General features: G+C 43.6%; 1 protein-coding gene across 4 annotated transcripts in view; it reads left to right on the forward strand.

Moving 5' to 3' along the window:
* The window catches only part of LOC128443883 (NACHT, LRR and PYD domains-containing protein 12-like), a 101,169-nt gene extending 91,575 nt beyond the window's left edge, over positions 1–9,594 (forward strand). For all 4 annotated transcript variants that reach the window (XM_053426085.1, XM_053426086.1, XM_053426087.1 and 1 more), the window contains 4 exons: positions 6,009–6,182; positions 6,719–6,895; positions 7,267–7,440; positions 8,905–9,594. In XM_053426085.1, coding sequence (XP_053282060.1) covers positions 6,009–6,182; positions 6,719–6,895; positions 7,267–7,440; positions 8,905–8,920 — 541 coding nt within the window. In that variant the 3' untranslated portion in view covers positions 8,921–9,594. The remainder of the gene's footprint in view (positions 1–6,008; positions 6,183–6,718; positions 6,896–7,266; positions 7,441–8,904) is intronic.
* The last annotated feature ends 8,959 nt before the right edge of the window (positions 9,595–18,553 follow it).

Genomic DNA, 18,553 nt, shown 5'->3' on the forward strand with positions numbered 1-18,553 from the left:
TCACTGCTTGCAGGTCGTGCTTGATAGTAGTCAACGCATCACCGAGAGCATCCTGGAGCTCCTTTTTAAAGATGTCAGCAATATCTTTCCTGAGCGAGGCCAGCAACTCGAGCCTGAGGGCCGTGGTGTCAAGGTCAGCGTGCGTCGAGGCAGCCACTGCAGGAGCCAACGGGTCACCTGAGGACGTGGTCGCGGCTTGGGGACCAGGCCGCAGTTGCGTTTGAATCGAATTGCGGGTTTTAGAGTTTTTTCCCGACATATTAGGAAGCTCAGAGTTAAACTTCCCAACAAAAAAGTACCGATGAGCAAAACAAGACCAAGTATGTGAACAAAAAGCGCAGATGAATTACATTTTTAAATCGAAATCGGCAGGAGCCTCCAAACTCACGTCCTACTCCATCAAAGCTCAGCAGCGCCCCCCCAACTGTTTTTTAACGTCACGATTCTCCAATAAGTTTTGAGATCAACTTGTTTCATACTGTATGTGAATAAAACACTAAATGACAACTTACATGTCAAATAAATCCAATGAAAAGATGATCAAGGCTGTGGTCAAGTTTTTGAAATACACAACATTCAAATGATGCATCACAATGCAGCTGTATTTCTATAGATCTATAAACCAACACTGTGACAGGACTGTATAGATGTGACATGACGTGACAAGACGGATCAGCCCGATCACAAGGAAACACGTCTTCACCGAGTTCACATGATGAAGACGTGTTTGACTCCAGAGTTGTACATTGTACGGCTCAGTCCCAGGAGACGCTCCCAGTCAGGACTCAGTGTGAAAGTGATTCATGATCCCACACCGTCCATTATTCACTAAAGACATAATCCTAAGTTTGTTATCTACATCATAACATCACAAAAAAACATGAACTGTGAACCAGTTCGACTGGTTTCAAGAGTGAACTGGTTCAACAGGGTGGAGGAGCATGAGAACAGGGAGCGGTCAGACTCCATTTTCACCTGGATGAGCAGAAGGAAGGAAAGTGAGCAGGTGAGTGTGAACACAACTTTCTGAAAGTTTCACTGTCTCACTCTCACACCTGCTGTTAACATCCGTTTGCTGATCACATGACTCTAAGTTTGTCAGTTCACACCTGGTGACAGACGTCATGTGATCGGATCCCAGAGACAGATGTGAACAGCAGGTCTGGATCAAAGAGCCTTCAAAGGACTAATTAACAGAGTTAACTCACAGTTTCACTTTTTATCTTCATCTGTTCATCAAGTGTTTAATAACACAACGTGTTTTCACCGTGGATCCCAGTAAAGGTCTGGACTCACTGGCTGAGGTGTGAGTACACACACACACACGCACACGCACACGCACACACAAACACACACACACACACACATAACTTCATACTGGTTTTGTGTGAGTTTTAAAGTGAATATAAAGTTGAAGATCTTGTGTTTGACCTTCATTTGGGCACAAAGCCATAGAACTGAGTGGAGATACAGAGGCTGCTTCAAGCTGTGACTGATGTGCTCTCATTCATTTATTAATTTCCAGCCTTTATGACGTGAACATGATACTATGTTGAGTTTCCTGGTGGTTGAAGGACACATGAACTTTTACAAGCTTGTATTAATTCACTTCAATGTGGTTGATTTGTCTGAGTGTAGATCAGGAAATGCTCAAGAGAGAGAGAGAGAGAGAGAGAGCGAAAGAGAGAGAGAGAGAGAGAGAGATTATTAGTAAGACTATTGTCCTTCACCTGAAGTTTTTTACTTTTAATGTAACTCCAGCCTTCCTGAGGTTTCTGAAGTGATCACTGTATTTCCTTGTATTTAAGTAGTCCTGTGTACTCAAATACATACCAATACTTCGAACTATGAAGCCCTGCATCTATTTCACAATAAAACATTTAAAAATAATAAATTGACTCAGTCGACAGAAACGCTGGTGTGCTTTTATTTTGAAATGGGTAGGCTACAGGAAGTGTTGCAAATATTTGTGTTTGTGACATTTTCAACAGATAAACATTGAAACTGGTGTGAAAGATCATTTCACTGTGTTCTGCTATAAACTGAGCGCAGAACCAGAAGGAAATAGACCAGACCTTGAATATCTAGAAGAGCAGCGTGGCCTGAACCACAACTGAGCCGCAGCCGGTGCAACATGGACGAGGACACTTCAGAGCAAGTTGGACCCTCACACACAAAGTAAGAGACCTGCTACAAACATGTGAAGCTCCAAACTGAATCCTCACAGAATGAACCAGTGAATGATGTGTTCTGAATAAAAACATGTTTGTGTTTGCAGAGGTCAGGACCACAGACTGAGAGCAGAGTCTCCAGGGTCCAGCTGTCTGTCTCTGAAGAGTAACTGGTCCATGGACACTCCTCTAAACTTCAGTAATGAACCTGGACCCTCACACACAGAGTAAGAGACTGTTTCTACTGTGACCTGCTCTGAAGAGGATCTAGTTTCCTCTAGTGTGGCCCCTGCATTAGGACACAGCTTCATTGAAGTTGGTGACTAATCTCTCAGAATCACTCAAAGAGCTCAGACCTCCACCAAGAACCAACACGCTCCTTATGAAACCACTTTGAAATCCACTAGAGACTCATTTTGATTTGGATCTCCACCAAATTCCACACACTGGTAAACATCAGTCCTCTGAACATATCTGTGAAAGAGGACCCCCCCCCGATCTGGTTCACAGACCACAACCTTCCACCAAGTTTACTGGTAATCTGTTGTTTTTTATAATCCCACTAACGAACCGACCAACACACAAACATACTGGGTGAAAACAAAACCTCCTTGACAGAAGTGATGACAACCTGTGACTGTGACATGTGAGTTATCAGGACATGTCTTCACAGGGAGAGGAAGAGGAGTCATGTTTCTGAGGAGGAGCAGTCGTCCTGCTGTGCTTCGTGTCAGGACGTCCTGAAGGATCCAGTCTCCACCAGCTGTGGACACTGGTTCTGCAGACAGTGCATCACCTCATACTGGGACCAGTCTGGTTCTTCAGGAGACTCCTCCTGTCCCCAGTGTGGACAAAGATCCAGAACAGGAGCTGGAGGTCAGACAGCCGGTCAGAGCAGCACTGTACATGTGTCTGCTGATGTCTTCACTTCTGACAACAGCACATGTGGTTTTATTTTGTTCCTTCATACAGCATCAACATTTAACATCGTTAGAAAAGCACAAAGTTAAAAAGCTTTTATTTTCTGTGGGTTTTCTGTATCTGATGAAAACAATCAGCAGATTCTCAGATTCTCTGTCTCTCACATTGTTTCTTGTCTTTCAGCAGATCGTGGTCTGCAGGAGGTTTCAGATGAACATAAGCTCAGTGTGAGGAGGAGATGTGAACATGTGACTGAAGGAAGTGATGAAACAGGAAGTAGAACCCTCCTCAACAGGATCTACACTGAGCTCTACATCACAGAGGGACAGAGTGAAGAGGTTAATACTCAACATGAGGTGAGGCAGCTTGAGACGGCTTCCAAGATGAAGATCCTCCAGGACACTCCCATCAAGGTCCACGACATCTTTAAAGCCTCCACTGACCAGCAGAGCAGCATCAGAGTCGTCCTGACCAACGGAGTCGCTGGCGTTGGAAAAACCTTCTCGGTGCAGAAGTTCACTCTGGACTGGGCAGAGGGTTTAGAAAACCAGGATGTGGGTCTGCTGGCTGTGCTTTCGTTCAGGGAGCTGAACCTGGTGAAGGACCAGCAGCACAGTCTTCTCACGCTGCTCCATGTTTTCCATCCAGCGTTACAGAAGCTCACTGCAGAGACGCTCGCTGTCTGTAAACCTTTGTTCATCTTTGACGGCCTGGATGAAAGCAGACCTTCTCTGGACTTCAACCACAGGGAGCTTGTGTCTGAGGTCACACAGAGGTCATCAGTCAACGTGCTGCTGACAAACCTCATCCGGGGGAATCTGCTTCCCTCAGCTCTCGTCTGGATAACCTCCAGACCTGCGGCGGCCAATCAGATCCCTCCTGCATGTGTTGACAGGGTCACAGAAGTACGAGGCTTCACTGAGGCCCAGAAGGAGGAGTACTTCAGGAGGAGATTCAGTGATGAAGAGCTGTGCAGCAGAATCATCTCACACATCAAGACGTCCAGGAGCCTCCACATCATGTGTCAAATCCCAGTCTTCTGCTGGATCAGTGCTACAGTTCTGGAGCACATGTTGACCACAGACCAGAGAGGAGAGCTGCCCAAGACACTGACTGACATGTACTCACACTTCCTACTGGTTCAGACAAAGAGGAAGAACAACAAGTACGGTAAGAAGAGGACTGACAGAGACGTTCTCCTGAAGCTGGGGAGGCTGGCACTTAAACATCTGGAGGAAGGAAACATCATGTTCTACCAAGAAGACCTGGAGCGGTGTGGTCTTAATGTCACAGAGGCCTCGGTGTACTCAGGAGTTTGTACTGAGATCTTCAGAAGAGAGTGTGTGATCTTCCAGAAATCAGTCTACTGCTTTGTTCATCTGAGCGTTCAGGAGTTTCTGGCTGCAGTCTACATGTTCCACTGTTACACCAAGAGGAACACAGAAGAACTCAAGAACTTCTTGGGAACATATGGGAACACAGACACTACCTTCTCTCTGGATGACCTCCTGAAGAGAACCATGAAGAAATCCCTCACCAGTACAAATGGTCATCTGGACCTGTTTGTTCGCTTCCTTCACGGCCTCAGTCTGGAGTCCAACCAGAGAGTCTTAGGAGGCCTGCTGGGTCGGACAGGGAACAATCCAAAGATCATCCAGAGAGTCTTAGGAGGCCTGCTGGGTCGGACAGGGAACAATCCAAAGATCATCCAGAGAGTCATCAACAACCTGAAGAAGATGGAGAGTGATGACATTTCTCCTGACAGAAGCATCAACATCTTCCACTGTCTGACTGAGATGAACGACCACTCAGTTCATCAGCAGATGAAACAGTTCCTGACGTCAGAGAACAGATCAAAGGAGAGACTCTCTGAGATCCACTGCTCAGCTCTGGCCTACATGCTGCAGATGTCAGAGGAGGTTCTGGATGAGTTGGATCTGATGAAGTTCAACACATCAGTCCAGGGTCGACGGAGACTGATCCCAGCTGTGAGGAACTGCAGGAAGGCTCGGTGAGTCCAGACATGATCAATAACATGTTCAATCAGTGGAGATGAGTCGTTCTTCAAATACACTCAGTGTGTGTGTGTGTGTGTGTGTGTGTGTGTGTGTGTGTGTGTGTGTGTGTGTTTGTGTTTGTGATAAAGTTATTATTATTATGAACGTATACATTCTCATTGTTCTCATGTACATATGAGAACAACTAGATCAGATGTGGAGAGTGAAATCCAATGTGATCACTGTGCTGGAGTTTGATGGTTCAGACAAACGACCATGTGGGGTCCAAGGGAGGTTGCTGTATATACTGTATCTATCTATATATATATATAAAGATAGATACATATATATATATCTGTTTGATATATCTAATCAAACAGCTAGCACAGGTTGAGGAGACGATCACTGACTCAGTGTTTGGATGAGAATCACTGACGGTTCCTTGAAACTGAAGAAGCAGGAAATATAGTTTATTCTTCTTTCTTGTGAAACCAGAGTTCCCACTCTGCGTTTGTCCTCCACCACCAACCAGTGCAGTGTCCGTCCCTCCAGGTTCCTGACATGTTGACTTCACAAAAATATGAGGTCACTGTGACCTTTGACCTTTGACCACTGAAATCTAATCAGTTTATCTTTGAGTCAAAATGTGAAGAAATCCCCTGAAGACAGACTTGAGACATCATGTTCAAGAGGTCATGAACATGTTCTGTGACCTTGACCTTTGACCTCTGACCACCTGAATCTAATGAGTTCCTCTGTTAGTCTGAATGAACGCTTGAACCAAATCTGAAAGGATTCTCTTGAGGAGTTTGTAACAAAGAGGGGATTTACCAGGGTGAGGGTCACATGATCACGTTTTGTATGAATGTTGTGTTTTCTGATTTAATTCTCATAGATTTGATATTTTCTTTAATTACAGACTCGGTGGTTGTGAACTCTCAGAGACTCACTGTGAAGTCGTGGCCTCAGCTCTGAAGTCAGACCCCTCACATCTGAGAGAACTGGATCTGAGCCTCAACAAGCTGCAGGATTCAGGAGTGAAGGAGCTGTGTTCTGGACTGGAGAGTCCAAACTGTCGACTGGAGACTCTGAGGTCCTTAAATCCTTCTTCACTTTTCAGACTTTCTTTCTTATTGGGTCATTATTTATTTAAATTGTCTCAGTTCTGCTCTGCTCACTGTCCCTCAGTCATCTGTCACTCACCCAGCCTGTCAGTCACGTCCACCTCATCAACTCCATTCACCTGCACTCACCTGCTCCTGATCACTAAGAAAGTGTCAGTAAATAACATGTGGACTGAGGCCGAGCACTCGTCCTCCTCAGGTTTTCAAAATAAGACTCATTCTTATTGAAACACGTTGGACAGTTGATAAGTATAGAAACAAACAGGAAGTGACATCAGGAGCCATCTCTACTTTAAACAGTGTTTAATTACACAAACCTGCTCAGTGACCAACACACAGAGAAGAAGCTGATGAATGAAACAATGGTCCAACATGTCTGATCTGATATTTATCTTCAGGTCACAGACTGGACTGAGGTCAGCAGCATGTTGAGAGTCTGTGTTGACATGATGACGATCCACAACAACAGGAGGACACATTCTAATATTCATATTTCTTTATCCAGGTTGTATCAGTGCAGTCTGTCAGAGATCAGCTGTTCTTCTCTGGCTTCAGCTCTGAGGTCAAACCCCTCTCATCTGAGAGAACTGGATCTGAGGTACAACTACAACCTGCAGGACTCAGCAGTGAAGGAGCTGTGTGGTTTTCTACAGAGTCCAACCTGTCGACTGGAGACTCTGAGGTCAGTTCACTGACTGACTTTTGTAGATCTCATATCTATAAAAACGCATTTATACATAATTTATCATTTCATTCTAATTTAACATAATTCCTCTTCATACATAACTTGAATCCATTCATTAATTAATCTGTGACATTTTAAATATTCAGCTACTTGTTAAAACACTGAGTTTAGTTCTGGATTTCCTAAACTGATCTGCAGGACAGAGACCGGGTCCAAATAATCTATTTGTACTGAATCAGGACTCATTTTAGTCCAACTGGTCTGATTTCATATTTATCTTCCATGTTATGAGTCTGTGTGAAATGATTATGTGTCTGTTATTTTCACACATGAACTCAGTTTACTTCAAAGTTTTATTCTTTATCCAGGTTGAGTCACTGCAGTCTGTCAGAGATCAGCTGTTCTTCTCTGGCTTCAGCTCTGAGGTCAAACCCCTCTCATCTGAGAGAACTGGATCTGAGAAGAAACAGGCTGCAGGTCTCAGGAGTGAAGGAGCTGCTTGATCTACAGCAGAGTCCAACCTGTCGACTGGAGATTCTGAGGTCAGTAGATGGTTGGAGTCAGTCCACGCTGCTTTCATCAGTATGTTACTAAACACAGTCAGTATCACAGATCCAGGGTCTGTGCTACCAAGCAGGATTTGTGGTGATCAAGTTAACTTCAGGTTTAGTTTTTTCAGTTCTACGAAGCTCGTCCACTTCTTAACAAGGTCAATCACCATGGTAACTTCTGATGAACAGCTAACCTGCTCCAGGTTAAGTTGGAGATCAACCCGTATAGAAGCTCCGCCCACTGACCACAGTGACTCTACACTGTTGTGTGGTGCACACTCTCCTTAAAGGGACGGATAAGGGAAGTTTAAATCAAAGTCTGGTTGGTTCAGTTGATCTCTAACTCACCCAGAACATCTCAATGTCTCCAGACTCATCCTGTCCCCAAAACACCAGATGACCTCAGCTTCCTGGAGACAGGTCCATGTGTGTGTCCCCAGAGACATTGTGTTTCCCCTGAGACAGTGTGTGTCCTCAGAGTCAGTGAGACAGTGTGTGTCCTCAGAGACAATGTGTGTCCTCAGAGACAGTTTGTGTCCTCAGAGACAGTGAGACAGTGTGTGTCCTCAGAGAAAGTGTGTCCTCAGAGTCAGTGTGTGTCCTCAGAGACAGTGTGTGTCCTCAGAGACAGTGTGTGTCCTCAGAGTCAGTGTGTGTCCTCAGAGACAGTGTGTGTCCTCAGAGTCAGTGTGTGTCCTCAGAGACAGTGAGACAGTGTGTGTCCTCAGAGACAGTGAGACAGTGTGTGTCCTCAGAGACAGTGAGACAGTGTGTGTCCTCAGATACAGTGAGACAGTGTTTGTCTTCTTGTCTTCCACTTGTCTTGTTAGTAAACAACAGATTCAGATCTCGTGGTCTCGAGTTATTTATCTCGTTCACACGTTATTATGTCGTGGTCACATGATATATTTTTACCAGATGCCACCAGGGGGCGCTGTAACTTACACAAGCTGGACCACAGCTGACAGCCTCACACGAGGGACAGAGACGTCTTCATCTGATCTGAGACAGTTTGTCCTCTCACTTCATCAGTGAAGAACTGATCAGGTGGATCTTTGTCACAGCTCTGAGATCAGTGGGACTGAAGCCTCTCCTCATCACATGGTAACCAGGAGCTCTTTATACAGAGCAGAACCTCTGCTGAGGTCCATCTGTCTCCTCTGGTCCCAGTTTGTCAGAAGCAGATGTTCATCAACACACAGTGAAACATGGCTTCACCTGTAACAGCAGTAAATCCACCTCTCAGGTGTGCACTCTGCACTTTGACATGCAGAGGACACACACTGAGCTCTTAGCGTGTTCATTCCAACACGTGAACATGAAGCAGAGAGGAAGCTGCTCCACCTCTGAACAGGACTGAAGTCCCTGCTGCTCTTTCTACTGGATGAGCTGCATCACTGACTCACAGCTGATGAAGTGAGTCTCTGTGACACTGATGTCTTCTTCTCTCAACAGGTGGAGGTCTATGTGAAGGTGAGTGTGAAGAGGACAGTGTGAAGAGGACAGTGTGTGTGGACGGAGGCTGAGTTGTGTCCTGAGGATCCAGAGGCTGAAGCAGCAGCAGCTTGTGTGTAGTCTCCAATCTACACAACCCCTAATCTGCATGTGTCTGTGAGATGAAGCCGGAGCACCTGGAGAAAACACGGGGAGAACATGCAGACTCCACACAGGAAGACCCATCTGAACCGGATTCAAACCAGCAACCTTCGTGCCCCGATTGTGTTTATTCACATGAAGAATGTGTTTATTGAAATGACACAACACAAGCAGAATATATAACCCCTCTATAAAGATTCACATACAGTGTGTTTAAGTTTGTCTTTATTATTGTCCACCTTTGTCCCTCAGTGTGTCTCCATGTGTGTAGAACCACATTCTGTGTAGATGTTTGTTTATGATCTTAAAGTTCCTGGATTCACGTCACAAATTGATTTAGTTCCACACTAAGTTAAACACATTGAAATAAATATATTGTATATAAAGATAATCAGTGACTGTATATAAAGACTGGGAGAAGAGTGAGGTTTTTTTATGGGTCAGTGGAGCTCAGGGTCTGAGCCTGGTCTTCCTGGAAATCTCTGGTCTGTACAGGTTCTATGTTCAATAGAGGAGGACGGTTCACTGGTCCTTCATTTTTAAATTCCATGTGTGTGTGTGACATGTAGTTTTCTTTTATAAAATATGACATGATCAAAGTGTTATTTATTATGTTTATTTCATGAAAAGTCAAAAGTCTCTATTTTTCTCTCTCTCGCTTTCTCTCTCTCTCTCTCTCTCTCTCTCTCTCTCTCTCTCTCTCTCTCAATGTTCCAGGTCTTTTCAGCCTCTCAGAGAATCATGAGAATCATTTTCTCTGCCGATGCTTGAAGCAGACAAACGATATTGATTTGAGATTGTTCACAAAAAAATAGTTACAAAAATAAAAATCACCAGTTTGCAGCATCACAGTGATTCTGACTGACTAAAATATAAGCACAGTTTTTACTCTATAGAATACAACAACTATACACTTAAACACAAATATACATATCTTATGAAAATAGTATCGAATAATAGTATTTAGTTATGATTTGTTTTGTCTTTAGTATAACTACATGCTTTTAATGTTTGTGTGTGTGTTGATAATAAACATACTGTATAGTCAAATAGTTATAGTATGTAGGCTTATATACTACTTTAACAACATTTCAGTATATATTTTTAACATTTCTATTACATTAAAATATATATCTAAGTATCTCAGTGTTAATGATGTCGACCACCGTGGTGTTTCTGTAATAACTCAGTTGTTAATCCTCATCTGCTCGACTCAGGAGCAGAAGTCGGTCGATCTCCATGTTCTCACACTCGACTTCATGAAGCTGAAACCAAGTGGTTCCAGTCGTCAGATCATTAACTATCGATGAACATTCTATTATAACTTCTGCTTCACGGCACAGGTGTGTGTTCTGTACATTAGTCATCTGTAGTTCTCTGTCAGATGAAACTACACAAGTCATCATCTCAGCATAAACAGATTCCTCTCCAGCGTCCGAGCAGCGGAGACCCTGTTCTCTCTTTTGTTCCTGTGACTGCAGCTTTATCTGCTGAACCAGGCGGCGTCTCCTCTGAATTCAAGGGGAGCAGTTGTGGCTTCGCTGCAATTTCCATGTCAATACTCGCTCGCTGGAGCCGTCACATAAGTGTGGGGACGAGAGGACAGCCCGAGAGGCTGGAGGACGCTGGAGGACGCTGGAGGACATCGGTGTGGGCGCGTTGTGCCGAGAACACCGGGATCCTCTTCAACCTCCATCGTCCTCAACGAGGTGTTTTCATCCACATTATCAACCCTCGTCTGGGCCGAGAGCAGAGAGCTGAGGGGGGAAGAGATGGAGCGACCTGCAGCTGGAGAGCACACTCTTTAAATACTAACAAGAATATATACGTTTTATAATAATAATGAGTTTTATTCATATTGTGCAGCATCACAACTGAGCTGACGGGCAAACTGTGTGTTTCTCCTGATGTGATGAAATCAAAAGGTCCAGTTACCTTGAATGAAGCCTATGTAAGTACACAAGTCAGAATAATAACAATCGACCCCGTACAATATTTATTTAGTTATTTACCATACATTGTATTTGATGATAATTGCTGTGATGTGTGGAGTTTAATATGAATTGTGGATATTTTCAAGAGCCTTGTACACGATTTCCCTTCTTCCTACTTTCTGTAATCTTTATTTAATCCACAAAAATATTTTCCCCATATTTTTTGTTTCAGCGACGGCGACAGCCAGCGTCCAGAAACAGTTTGAGGGTTTTCCATCCATCCGCCCCATTGCCCCTGTGAACAGGATATCTCAAATACACAAAGAGGACATTTCCTCAAATTCTGTACGAATGTTCACTTGGACTCAATAATTAACTGATTACACGTTCGGTGGTCCTAGGTCAAAGGTTAAGGTCACAGTGAACTCATGTTGCTGTGCACAGGAAACATCAGGAGCAGCCTCAGGGGATTTCATTATATTTGACATGGTGGTGGCTGTGGTGCAGATCTGTGCGTATATCAGACACATTATAATATCAGGTGTGAATTGAATCCTATTATCAGCCTCCATCTGATTCAGAAACAATTGAAATACAAAGTGCAAAAGTGTATCGTTGTGTTACTACATCGTAGAAACACACACATTCACTCCCACTGCCTGTAACTGTGATGAGTCGGCTGAGAGCTGAGTAGCTGTGTCACTTACAGCCCTGTGGAGACTGTAAATGCCAAACTAAGCGTGACATTTACTCACCGTCACTCACTCATTGTCTCGTTCTCTTCCCCCCCGCTCCCGCTCGGCCTCCGCCTGCTGTTCACACATTTTCACAAACACTCTCCTGCTTTTATTTTCCTATAATTTGCCGTTTTTAAGCCGTGCAGTGGTGCGATGGCCACTGATCGCTCCGACCACGTGATCACCATTACATACAGGTCAGAGAGCTGGAGAGTGGGGGGGGGGGAGTCAACCAATCAGCAACTCTGCTACAGAACCAAACTCATTTTCAGCCAATTAACGTGTTTCACCAGCTGCAGGATCTCGGAGCTTCTTACAAACAGTCTGTGGTGCAGAGTGAAATCCTTCCTGCTTTAAATACACTGAACAGGATAAAGTCAATAAATGTGTTGGAACGATTCACTGAACTGTAATATATGTGTAATATAATCACACAACCGAACAGCTGATGGTGTGCATGTTAAATAATCATGTTTTCATTGTTTTTAATCAACTTATCGGTCTGTTGGTCAGTTTCTGGGGTTGATAAGAGGACCAGACTGTCTGTGGTCCACGTGGAAGATGGAGGACGCAGCCGACATGTGCAGCTGGGTCGTCTGAAGGAAGCAGCCGCTGATCCAGAAGCAGTTGATACGCAGGTGAGCTCCAGAGATTTAGATTTCTCCGGTTCACTGATCCCTCACCCGTGCGTGGCTGAGAGATGTTTATTAATGAGCCAATTAAACAACAAGATGTTATCGAGACTTAAACTCAAACACCTTCCATCATATTTTATGATTCATGGGAAACTGAAGTGATGCATGAGCCACTTGCTGCTGTGGAGTTGATCTTTCCTCAGAGAACCTTGGTTTTTAACCGTGTTGCTTGGGAACATCTCTCTGACGACACTTTCCTCCATCACTTCACAAACCGGCTGCAGCAGCAGAGCAGGAGTTCATGTTCAGTTTGTTGTTTAGAAATGTGGCTTTTCACATTTCAACAGTTGCACAGAGACCTGCACATATTAATAACATCAATATTATCTGTGCTCCTCTGTGGCTTTATCCTCAGAGCTCTGTCTGCCAGCCGGTGATAGCACAGGGGAGAAATCAGAGACTCTCCTCCTCCTCCTCCTCCTCCTCCTCCTCCTCCTCCTCCTCCTCCTCCTGCTCCTCCTGCTCCTCCTGCTGCTCTCCTGATGTTGAGATTGGGCGACTCTCCTCTGCCCGGTCGTCGGCTGCCTGGTTGCTTTGTAATCTACAGGAGGCGGTGGCAGGGAGAGCGTTTTTCTTCGAGATTCATGTGCGCTCTGAAAAAGAAGACGACCTCCGACTACATGTGAACCGAGGGGAACAGAGAAGGTGGAACGTCCTGGTTATTCTTGTTCTTTCTGATCCTAGTGAACGAGCGATGTGAGAGCTGAGAAAAGGCCCCGGGGTCAGACTCGGACTCGGAGAAGACACCGACAGTCTAATTAGATCTGTGCAGTGAGGGAGCAGCTTGTTTGTGTGGATCTGAGGTTTGAGGGACGCTGGAGATACTGCAGCTCATTATCTTTAACATGAATCAGCATTATTAGTATAAAGGAGGAAGAATGTTGCTTCGTCACTTCACAACATGATCACTGGCTTGGATCCAATGCAGTTAAAATGACTGTTCGATTTAAGATTTAAGAATTGATTGCCTATCCTTTTTATCCCAAATGTTACATCTGAATAATTTTTTAGCAAAGATGTTGGTATCTGAATGATTTGATATTTTAAAGCTTGTTTTCTTTTAATTCTGATATTGCAACTTCATTTCTTTTCTTAGTAAATGTACATGATTCATCATATTCAAACTTAAGGCTTAAAGTAAATAAACTGAAGTTCCAAAACACAAAAGAAAACACAAACATCTGTAGAGTTCAGTGCATGTCTGAAATGATGAGAAAACAACATCATTAATTAAAAATTACAAACATCTCTTGACCTTTCAAGCAGGTTTTTACTTCATTGCACTGAACATATTGTTTCTTTAGCTCCAGTAACAATCTTTATCAGAAAGAAGCAGGACAACATTAAACTCCCTCAGCTCCTCGTCGAGTCTTTAATGAAACACAAACCATTTCAACCTGGAACTCGAACAACGTCTTCTCAGTTTAATCCTCATTAACCGACTGGTTTTCTAAAGTCAGAGATAAATTCACTGCCAACAACAACAAAGCAAAAGGTCAACGTCTGTGTATAGAGGGAATATGTTGACGATAAAGAATCATAATGAACAGACGACAGAAGTTATAATTCACATGTCTGTATAACATCCAAACTGCCAGAACATATTTGTGTAGAAGAACGTCTGCTTCTGTAAACCCAACATGTACGAGCAGTTAACTCCCTTTGGTTTTTCTACTGTTGCTGTTTTTCCTCCTCGGTTGATTGTTCCTGCAGCAGAACCGATTCCCTGGAGGTTCAACTAAGTTTCACATAATCTTATCAACACGAGCACTGAGGCCATCGCTGCCTCTCCTCTCACAATGCAGAGCCCGAATCAAGAAGGAAGCAGAGCGACTCGAGGACCTTGTTATCTCCTCAGGGTTGTGACGGGTTGTTGTGTCCGACAGATGTTGTGTTGTGATCACAGAAAACAGAGAAAGAGAGGAAATGCTTCAGGCTGGATTCTGTACGAGTTCAGTTGAACGGGAGATTCTTTAAAACACACGAAAATGAACAACGTTTGCTGGTGTGAGAGTCTGAACCAGGCTTCATGTGTCTGTTCCAGTGTTCCCATCGGATCTGACTGGTTTCACATTGTAATCTAGGGATTTAGGTACTTCCTGTTAACGTCTGTTTTCTTTCCGTCCAGATTAAAACGCAGCCTCGGGAGTTTTCAAACTAAAACAGAACAAGCAGAGTTTCCAGACGTCTCAGTTTCAGAGCGGACGTCAAACTTATCTGAAGAAGAGTTGATGCAATTTCAAATGAAAACGTCGTAGTTATTCCTCTATTGTCTCTATCTCTAATTAATATAACTTAAAGTATTGAGATGACAGTTCACACAGTCACTGGACGTCTGCACTGACGTTGTTTGTGGAGTATTTGAGTAAAACTTCTCCTCCTCCTCCTCCTCCTCCTCCCCCCTCCTCCTCCTCCTCCTCCTCCTCCTCCTCCTCCTCTCCGGCGATGCCATCTCTCCTCTCAGATTTGTGAAGTCAACAGGAGAGTGAAGATATTGAGAGGAGAGAACCTTCCTCCTGCCGGCACTGACTCCACACACACTCTGCAGCGAGGCCGAGTGACGTGAGGGCGACACATTGAGAAATGCTCTCTGGTGAATAAGGTTTAATAAGTGTGAGTCACTGTGGAGCCACAGGTTGTGTTTGCACAGTGAGTCACAGAGAACAGAGTGTGTGACAGGGGCCTGCACACGGGGCTGGAGTCCTCAGGTGTGGGGGGGGGGGGGGGGGGGGGGGGGCTGTGTGTGGCGGCTGCACAGAGCAACTCAGTCATTAAAACTTCAGCATGTGCATCCTCCCGTCATTAGGATGCAGAAGCAACACTGAGCAGGTTTGTGTGAGAAGGTTTTTTTAAAAACAAATTAAAATAAAACCAGAAGGAAAAACAGATTTATCTGAGGTGACATCACGGAGGACAGACTTTCCACTGCTTCCTTTGGATCCTGAGTCGTTCCCTAGTCAGATGGGATATATAGTCCTATTAAAGACCTTATTACTATTTTAAATCAATTAAAATTCAATCCTGCACCCCACATATATTCCTTATATTTAATTTACGTGTTTTGCATTAATGTTAAGTGATTTTTTATAATTGCCTTAACATAAATCGAGCCGCACCAAATTACACACACTCAGAAATCAGTCCACCTTCATATGTCTGATTTACTTTTAATTATTCTCGTCTGAAAAAAACATCACATCTCGCAACGTTAAAGAAAACCCTGGCCCCGCCCCTTTGTGCAGATCGACCTCTGACCTCGTACTCGACCTCGTTCCATCGAGTTTCACTGAAATCTGTTCGGTTGTTTCTGTGTAAACCTGCTGATTAATGTGAATGTTTCCCCTGGAGGGAGAAATTGAACCTGCCACACACACACACAGCATCATGTAATATTCATAGTCATGTAGCATATATAGTGCACATGAATTATACATGAACGCTGCTGCCACCTGTAATGTTGGAGATTCATCTGAGTGTCAACCGTCCATCTTCCCCCTGAACGTCTCATCGGGAACACGGAGCTTCCTCAGGACTCATGTGTCCTTGACTCAATCAACATATATGTGTATTTATCTATATAGATATAAATTAAACAGAAAATATTTGTGTTTCTTTCTATTTTATCTCGCAATTATTATAAAAATGTAGTTATTACTTTTAAAAATATCAATCAAGTGAAGTGAGCACTTTAAAATGAGTTTACTGATAAATGAGGATTTTACTTAGTCTTGCAGAGTCATCTGAGTATTTGAGGGAGGGGCTTGTGGGACAAACTTTGAGTTTGATTTATTGCAGTGACATTAGTTTGTATGAAATATGTGATAATAAGTGTTGTTTTGATTTGTGTGTCTGTTAAGGTCATAGTAGTAGTGTCCAGTTTGTAAAGATCATTATCCGGGATTATTAATATTAAATATATCCTTGTATCATTTGTACAACCACCAGGGGCAGTAGAGAGCCAAAGTGTGTGTATTCAATGTCCAAACACACAGGTGTTGAGGCAATTCTTTTCTTGGTTTTACATCTTCCTGAGGACCTTTGAAACTTTGAGAGAAGCATATAAACAGCCTCGAGAGTACAAAGTGGGGACCGGCCTAAATGTCCCCACTTTGTATACCGGTCCTCACTTAGATTGAATTACAATCACACTCTCTCACACAAACACACTCACACACACACACACACACACACACACACACACACACACACACACACACACACACTCACTCTCTCTCTCAGCTGACAGACGGGGTCACTGAGTTAAAGAGAAGGAAATTAAATTAAATGAAACAGAGGGAGTAGCTTTTAACGTGTGGAGCTCAGCTGTCATGTTTGATGCATCAGCACCGTATGATGATGATGTGGTCGAGGCCAAGCTCTGACCCCCAGTCAGTCCTTAACATAGACTGTAAATAAACATGGTCGACACGTCTCAAATTCCCTCAACTATCCTGAAAATCTCGATCCCAAAGCTCAAAATAATCAATAAACAACATTTCAAGTCATGCATGATATTCTCTCAGATCTAAGTTAATCATTTCTAATCCATTTGACACGTGTGTGTGTGTGTGTGTCGCAGTAAACAAAGCGTCTGTGAGTCCCAAGTTCAAAGCCGGTGTGTGTCCCCGGCTCCGGCTCTGAAGGAGCCTCTTCACCTGCACAATGTCTTATGCTAATTCATCCTGGTTGCCAAATGAATCAACCACATTTAAATTGTAAATCCACCCAGTTAGTGTTCATACACAAAGTTTACCAGGAATTGACATGAATGGTAAAAACACACTCTAATGGTCGAGTGTTGCTTTATTAATTAATGTGATGGAATAATTTTACATTTCCTTCTTTTCTACTCTTCGTAAAACAGCTGTTGTCCTGTGAGTCAGAGGCCGAGTGGGGGGGCTGCTTCAGCAGATCAACAACAACAGACTGTGTGTTCGCTCCTCAATGAGATCAGTGTTTATCAGATTCATCCGATTCAGAGCTGAGTGAAGGAACCAGAGAAGATTCAGAGACAAAGGAAAAGATCTAATGATGCAACCACGTGGACGTGCAGCAGGAAAGTAAATGAAAACGTAAAAGACACAATTTGAGGACAAAGACGTTTGCTGGACAAGTGGAAACAACAGAAACAGGAGAGACATTCAGTGGACAAGACTGTATAAAGGCTTCGTCCACACTTTGTTTTAATTTGAAAAGTAACTCAGTCCACACACCTGGAAACAGCCATCACTTGAACATGGATGTATGGCATCAATCAAACAATCAATCAATCAATCAATTAATCAATCAATCAATCACATTTTATATGTGTAGCCCATATTAACAAATTCCAGTTTTCTCATAGATCTTAATAAGGTGCAATATCCTGAGTTCTTCACCCTCAACGAGAGTAAACACCTCAGAGAGTCACATGTGAGGATCCTCCCCAGGACTCACACAAGTACAACAGATGCTGCTTGTGGCTGAGAACATCAACACAATATTAACAACGTTGATGAGAGGATATTGAGCTAGTTACAGGAAACTAGTTCTGTGTCTGTTGTGAACTGTAAACACAGGTTTGACGAAGGTTCCAGTGAGATGTGGAACTTTGAATGTCCACAAAGGGAAAGAATCGACATCCATGACTCTGCAGGCCTGAAGAATAACTGTATGAATCTGCTGCAAAGGATCAGCTTCAGTGTTTTATCAACACATCAGTGTGACACTTACATAAAAAAATACATAATGTTCCAAAACCAGAGAATCTCTGCAGCAGAAGACACGAGACGGAGGTCAGAGGTCAGAGGTCAGAGGTCGCAGACTGACGGGCGTCTGCTCCGCTGCACATGAAGCAAACCAGACACTTGTTTTCACCAGAGACGAGGAGCTTCCCCAGGAAGACGCATCAGAGACTGAAGTCTAACCTCGTTCTGCACAGACGCTGAGCAGATAGTCAAACACACAAACAGACACACACACACAGACACACACACACACACTGACAGTTATGGGATTGGGGCGTTTTCCTCTGTGAATCACATTCAGCTCTCACACGTTTTGAAGTGGAACAGTAGAAACTAGATTCTCTCAGTATATTATATGTGGTTATATATTTTAAACATTTTCCTACATGTTAGCGACGTCTGTGGTTCTTGGGCAG

This window comes from Pleuronectes platessa, chromosome 7 (genome assembly GCF_947347685.1).
Source record: "Pleuronectes platessa chromosome 7, fPlePla1.1, whole genome shotgun sequence".
Classification (NCBI taxonomy): domain Eukaryota; kingdom Metazoa; phylum Chordata; class Actinopteri; order Pleuronectiformes; family Pleuronectidae; genus Pleuronectes; species Pleuronectes platessa.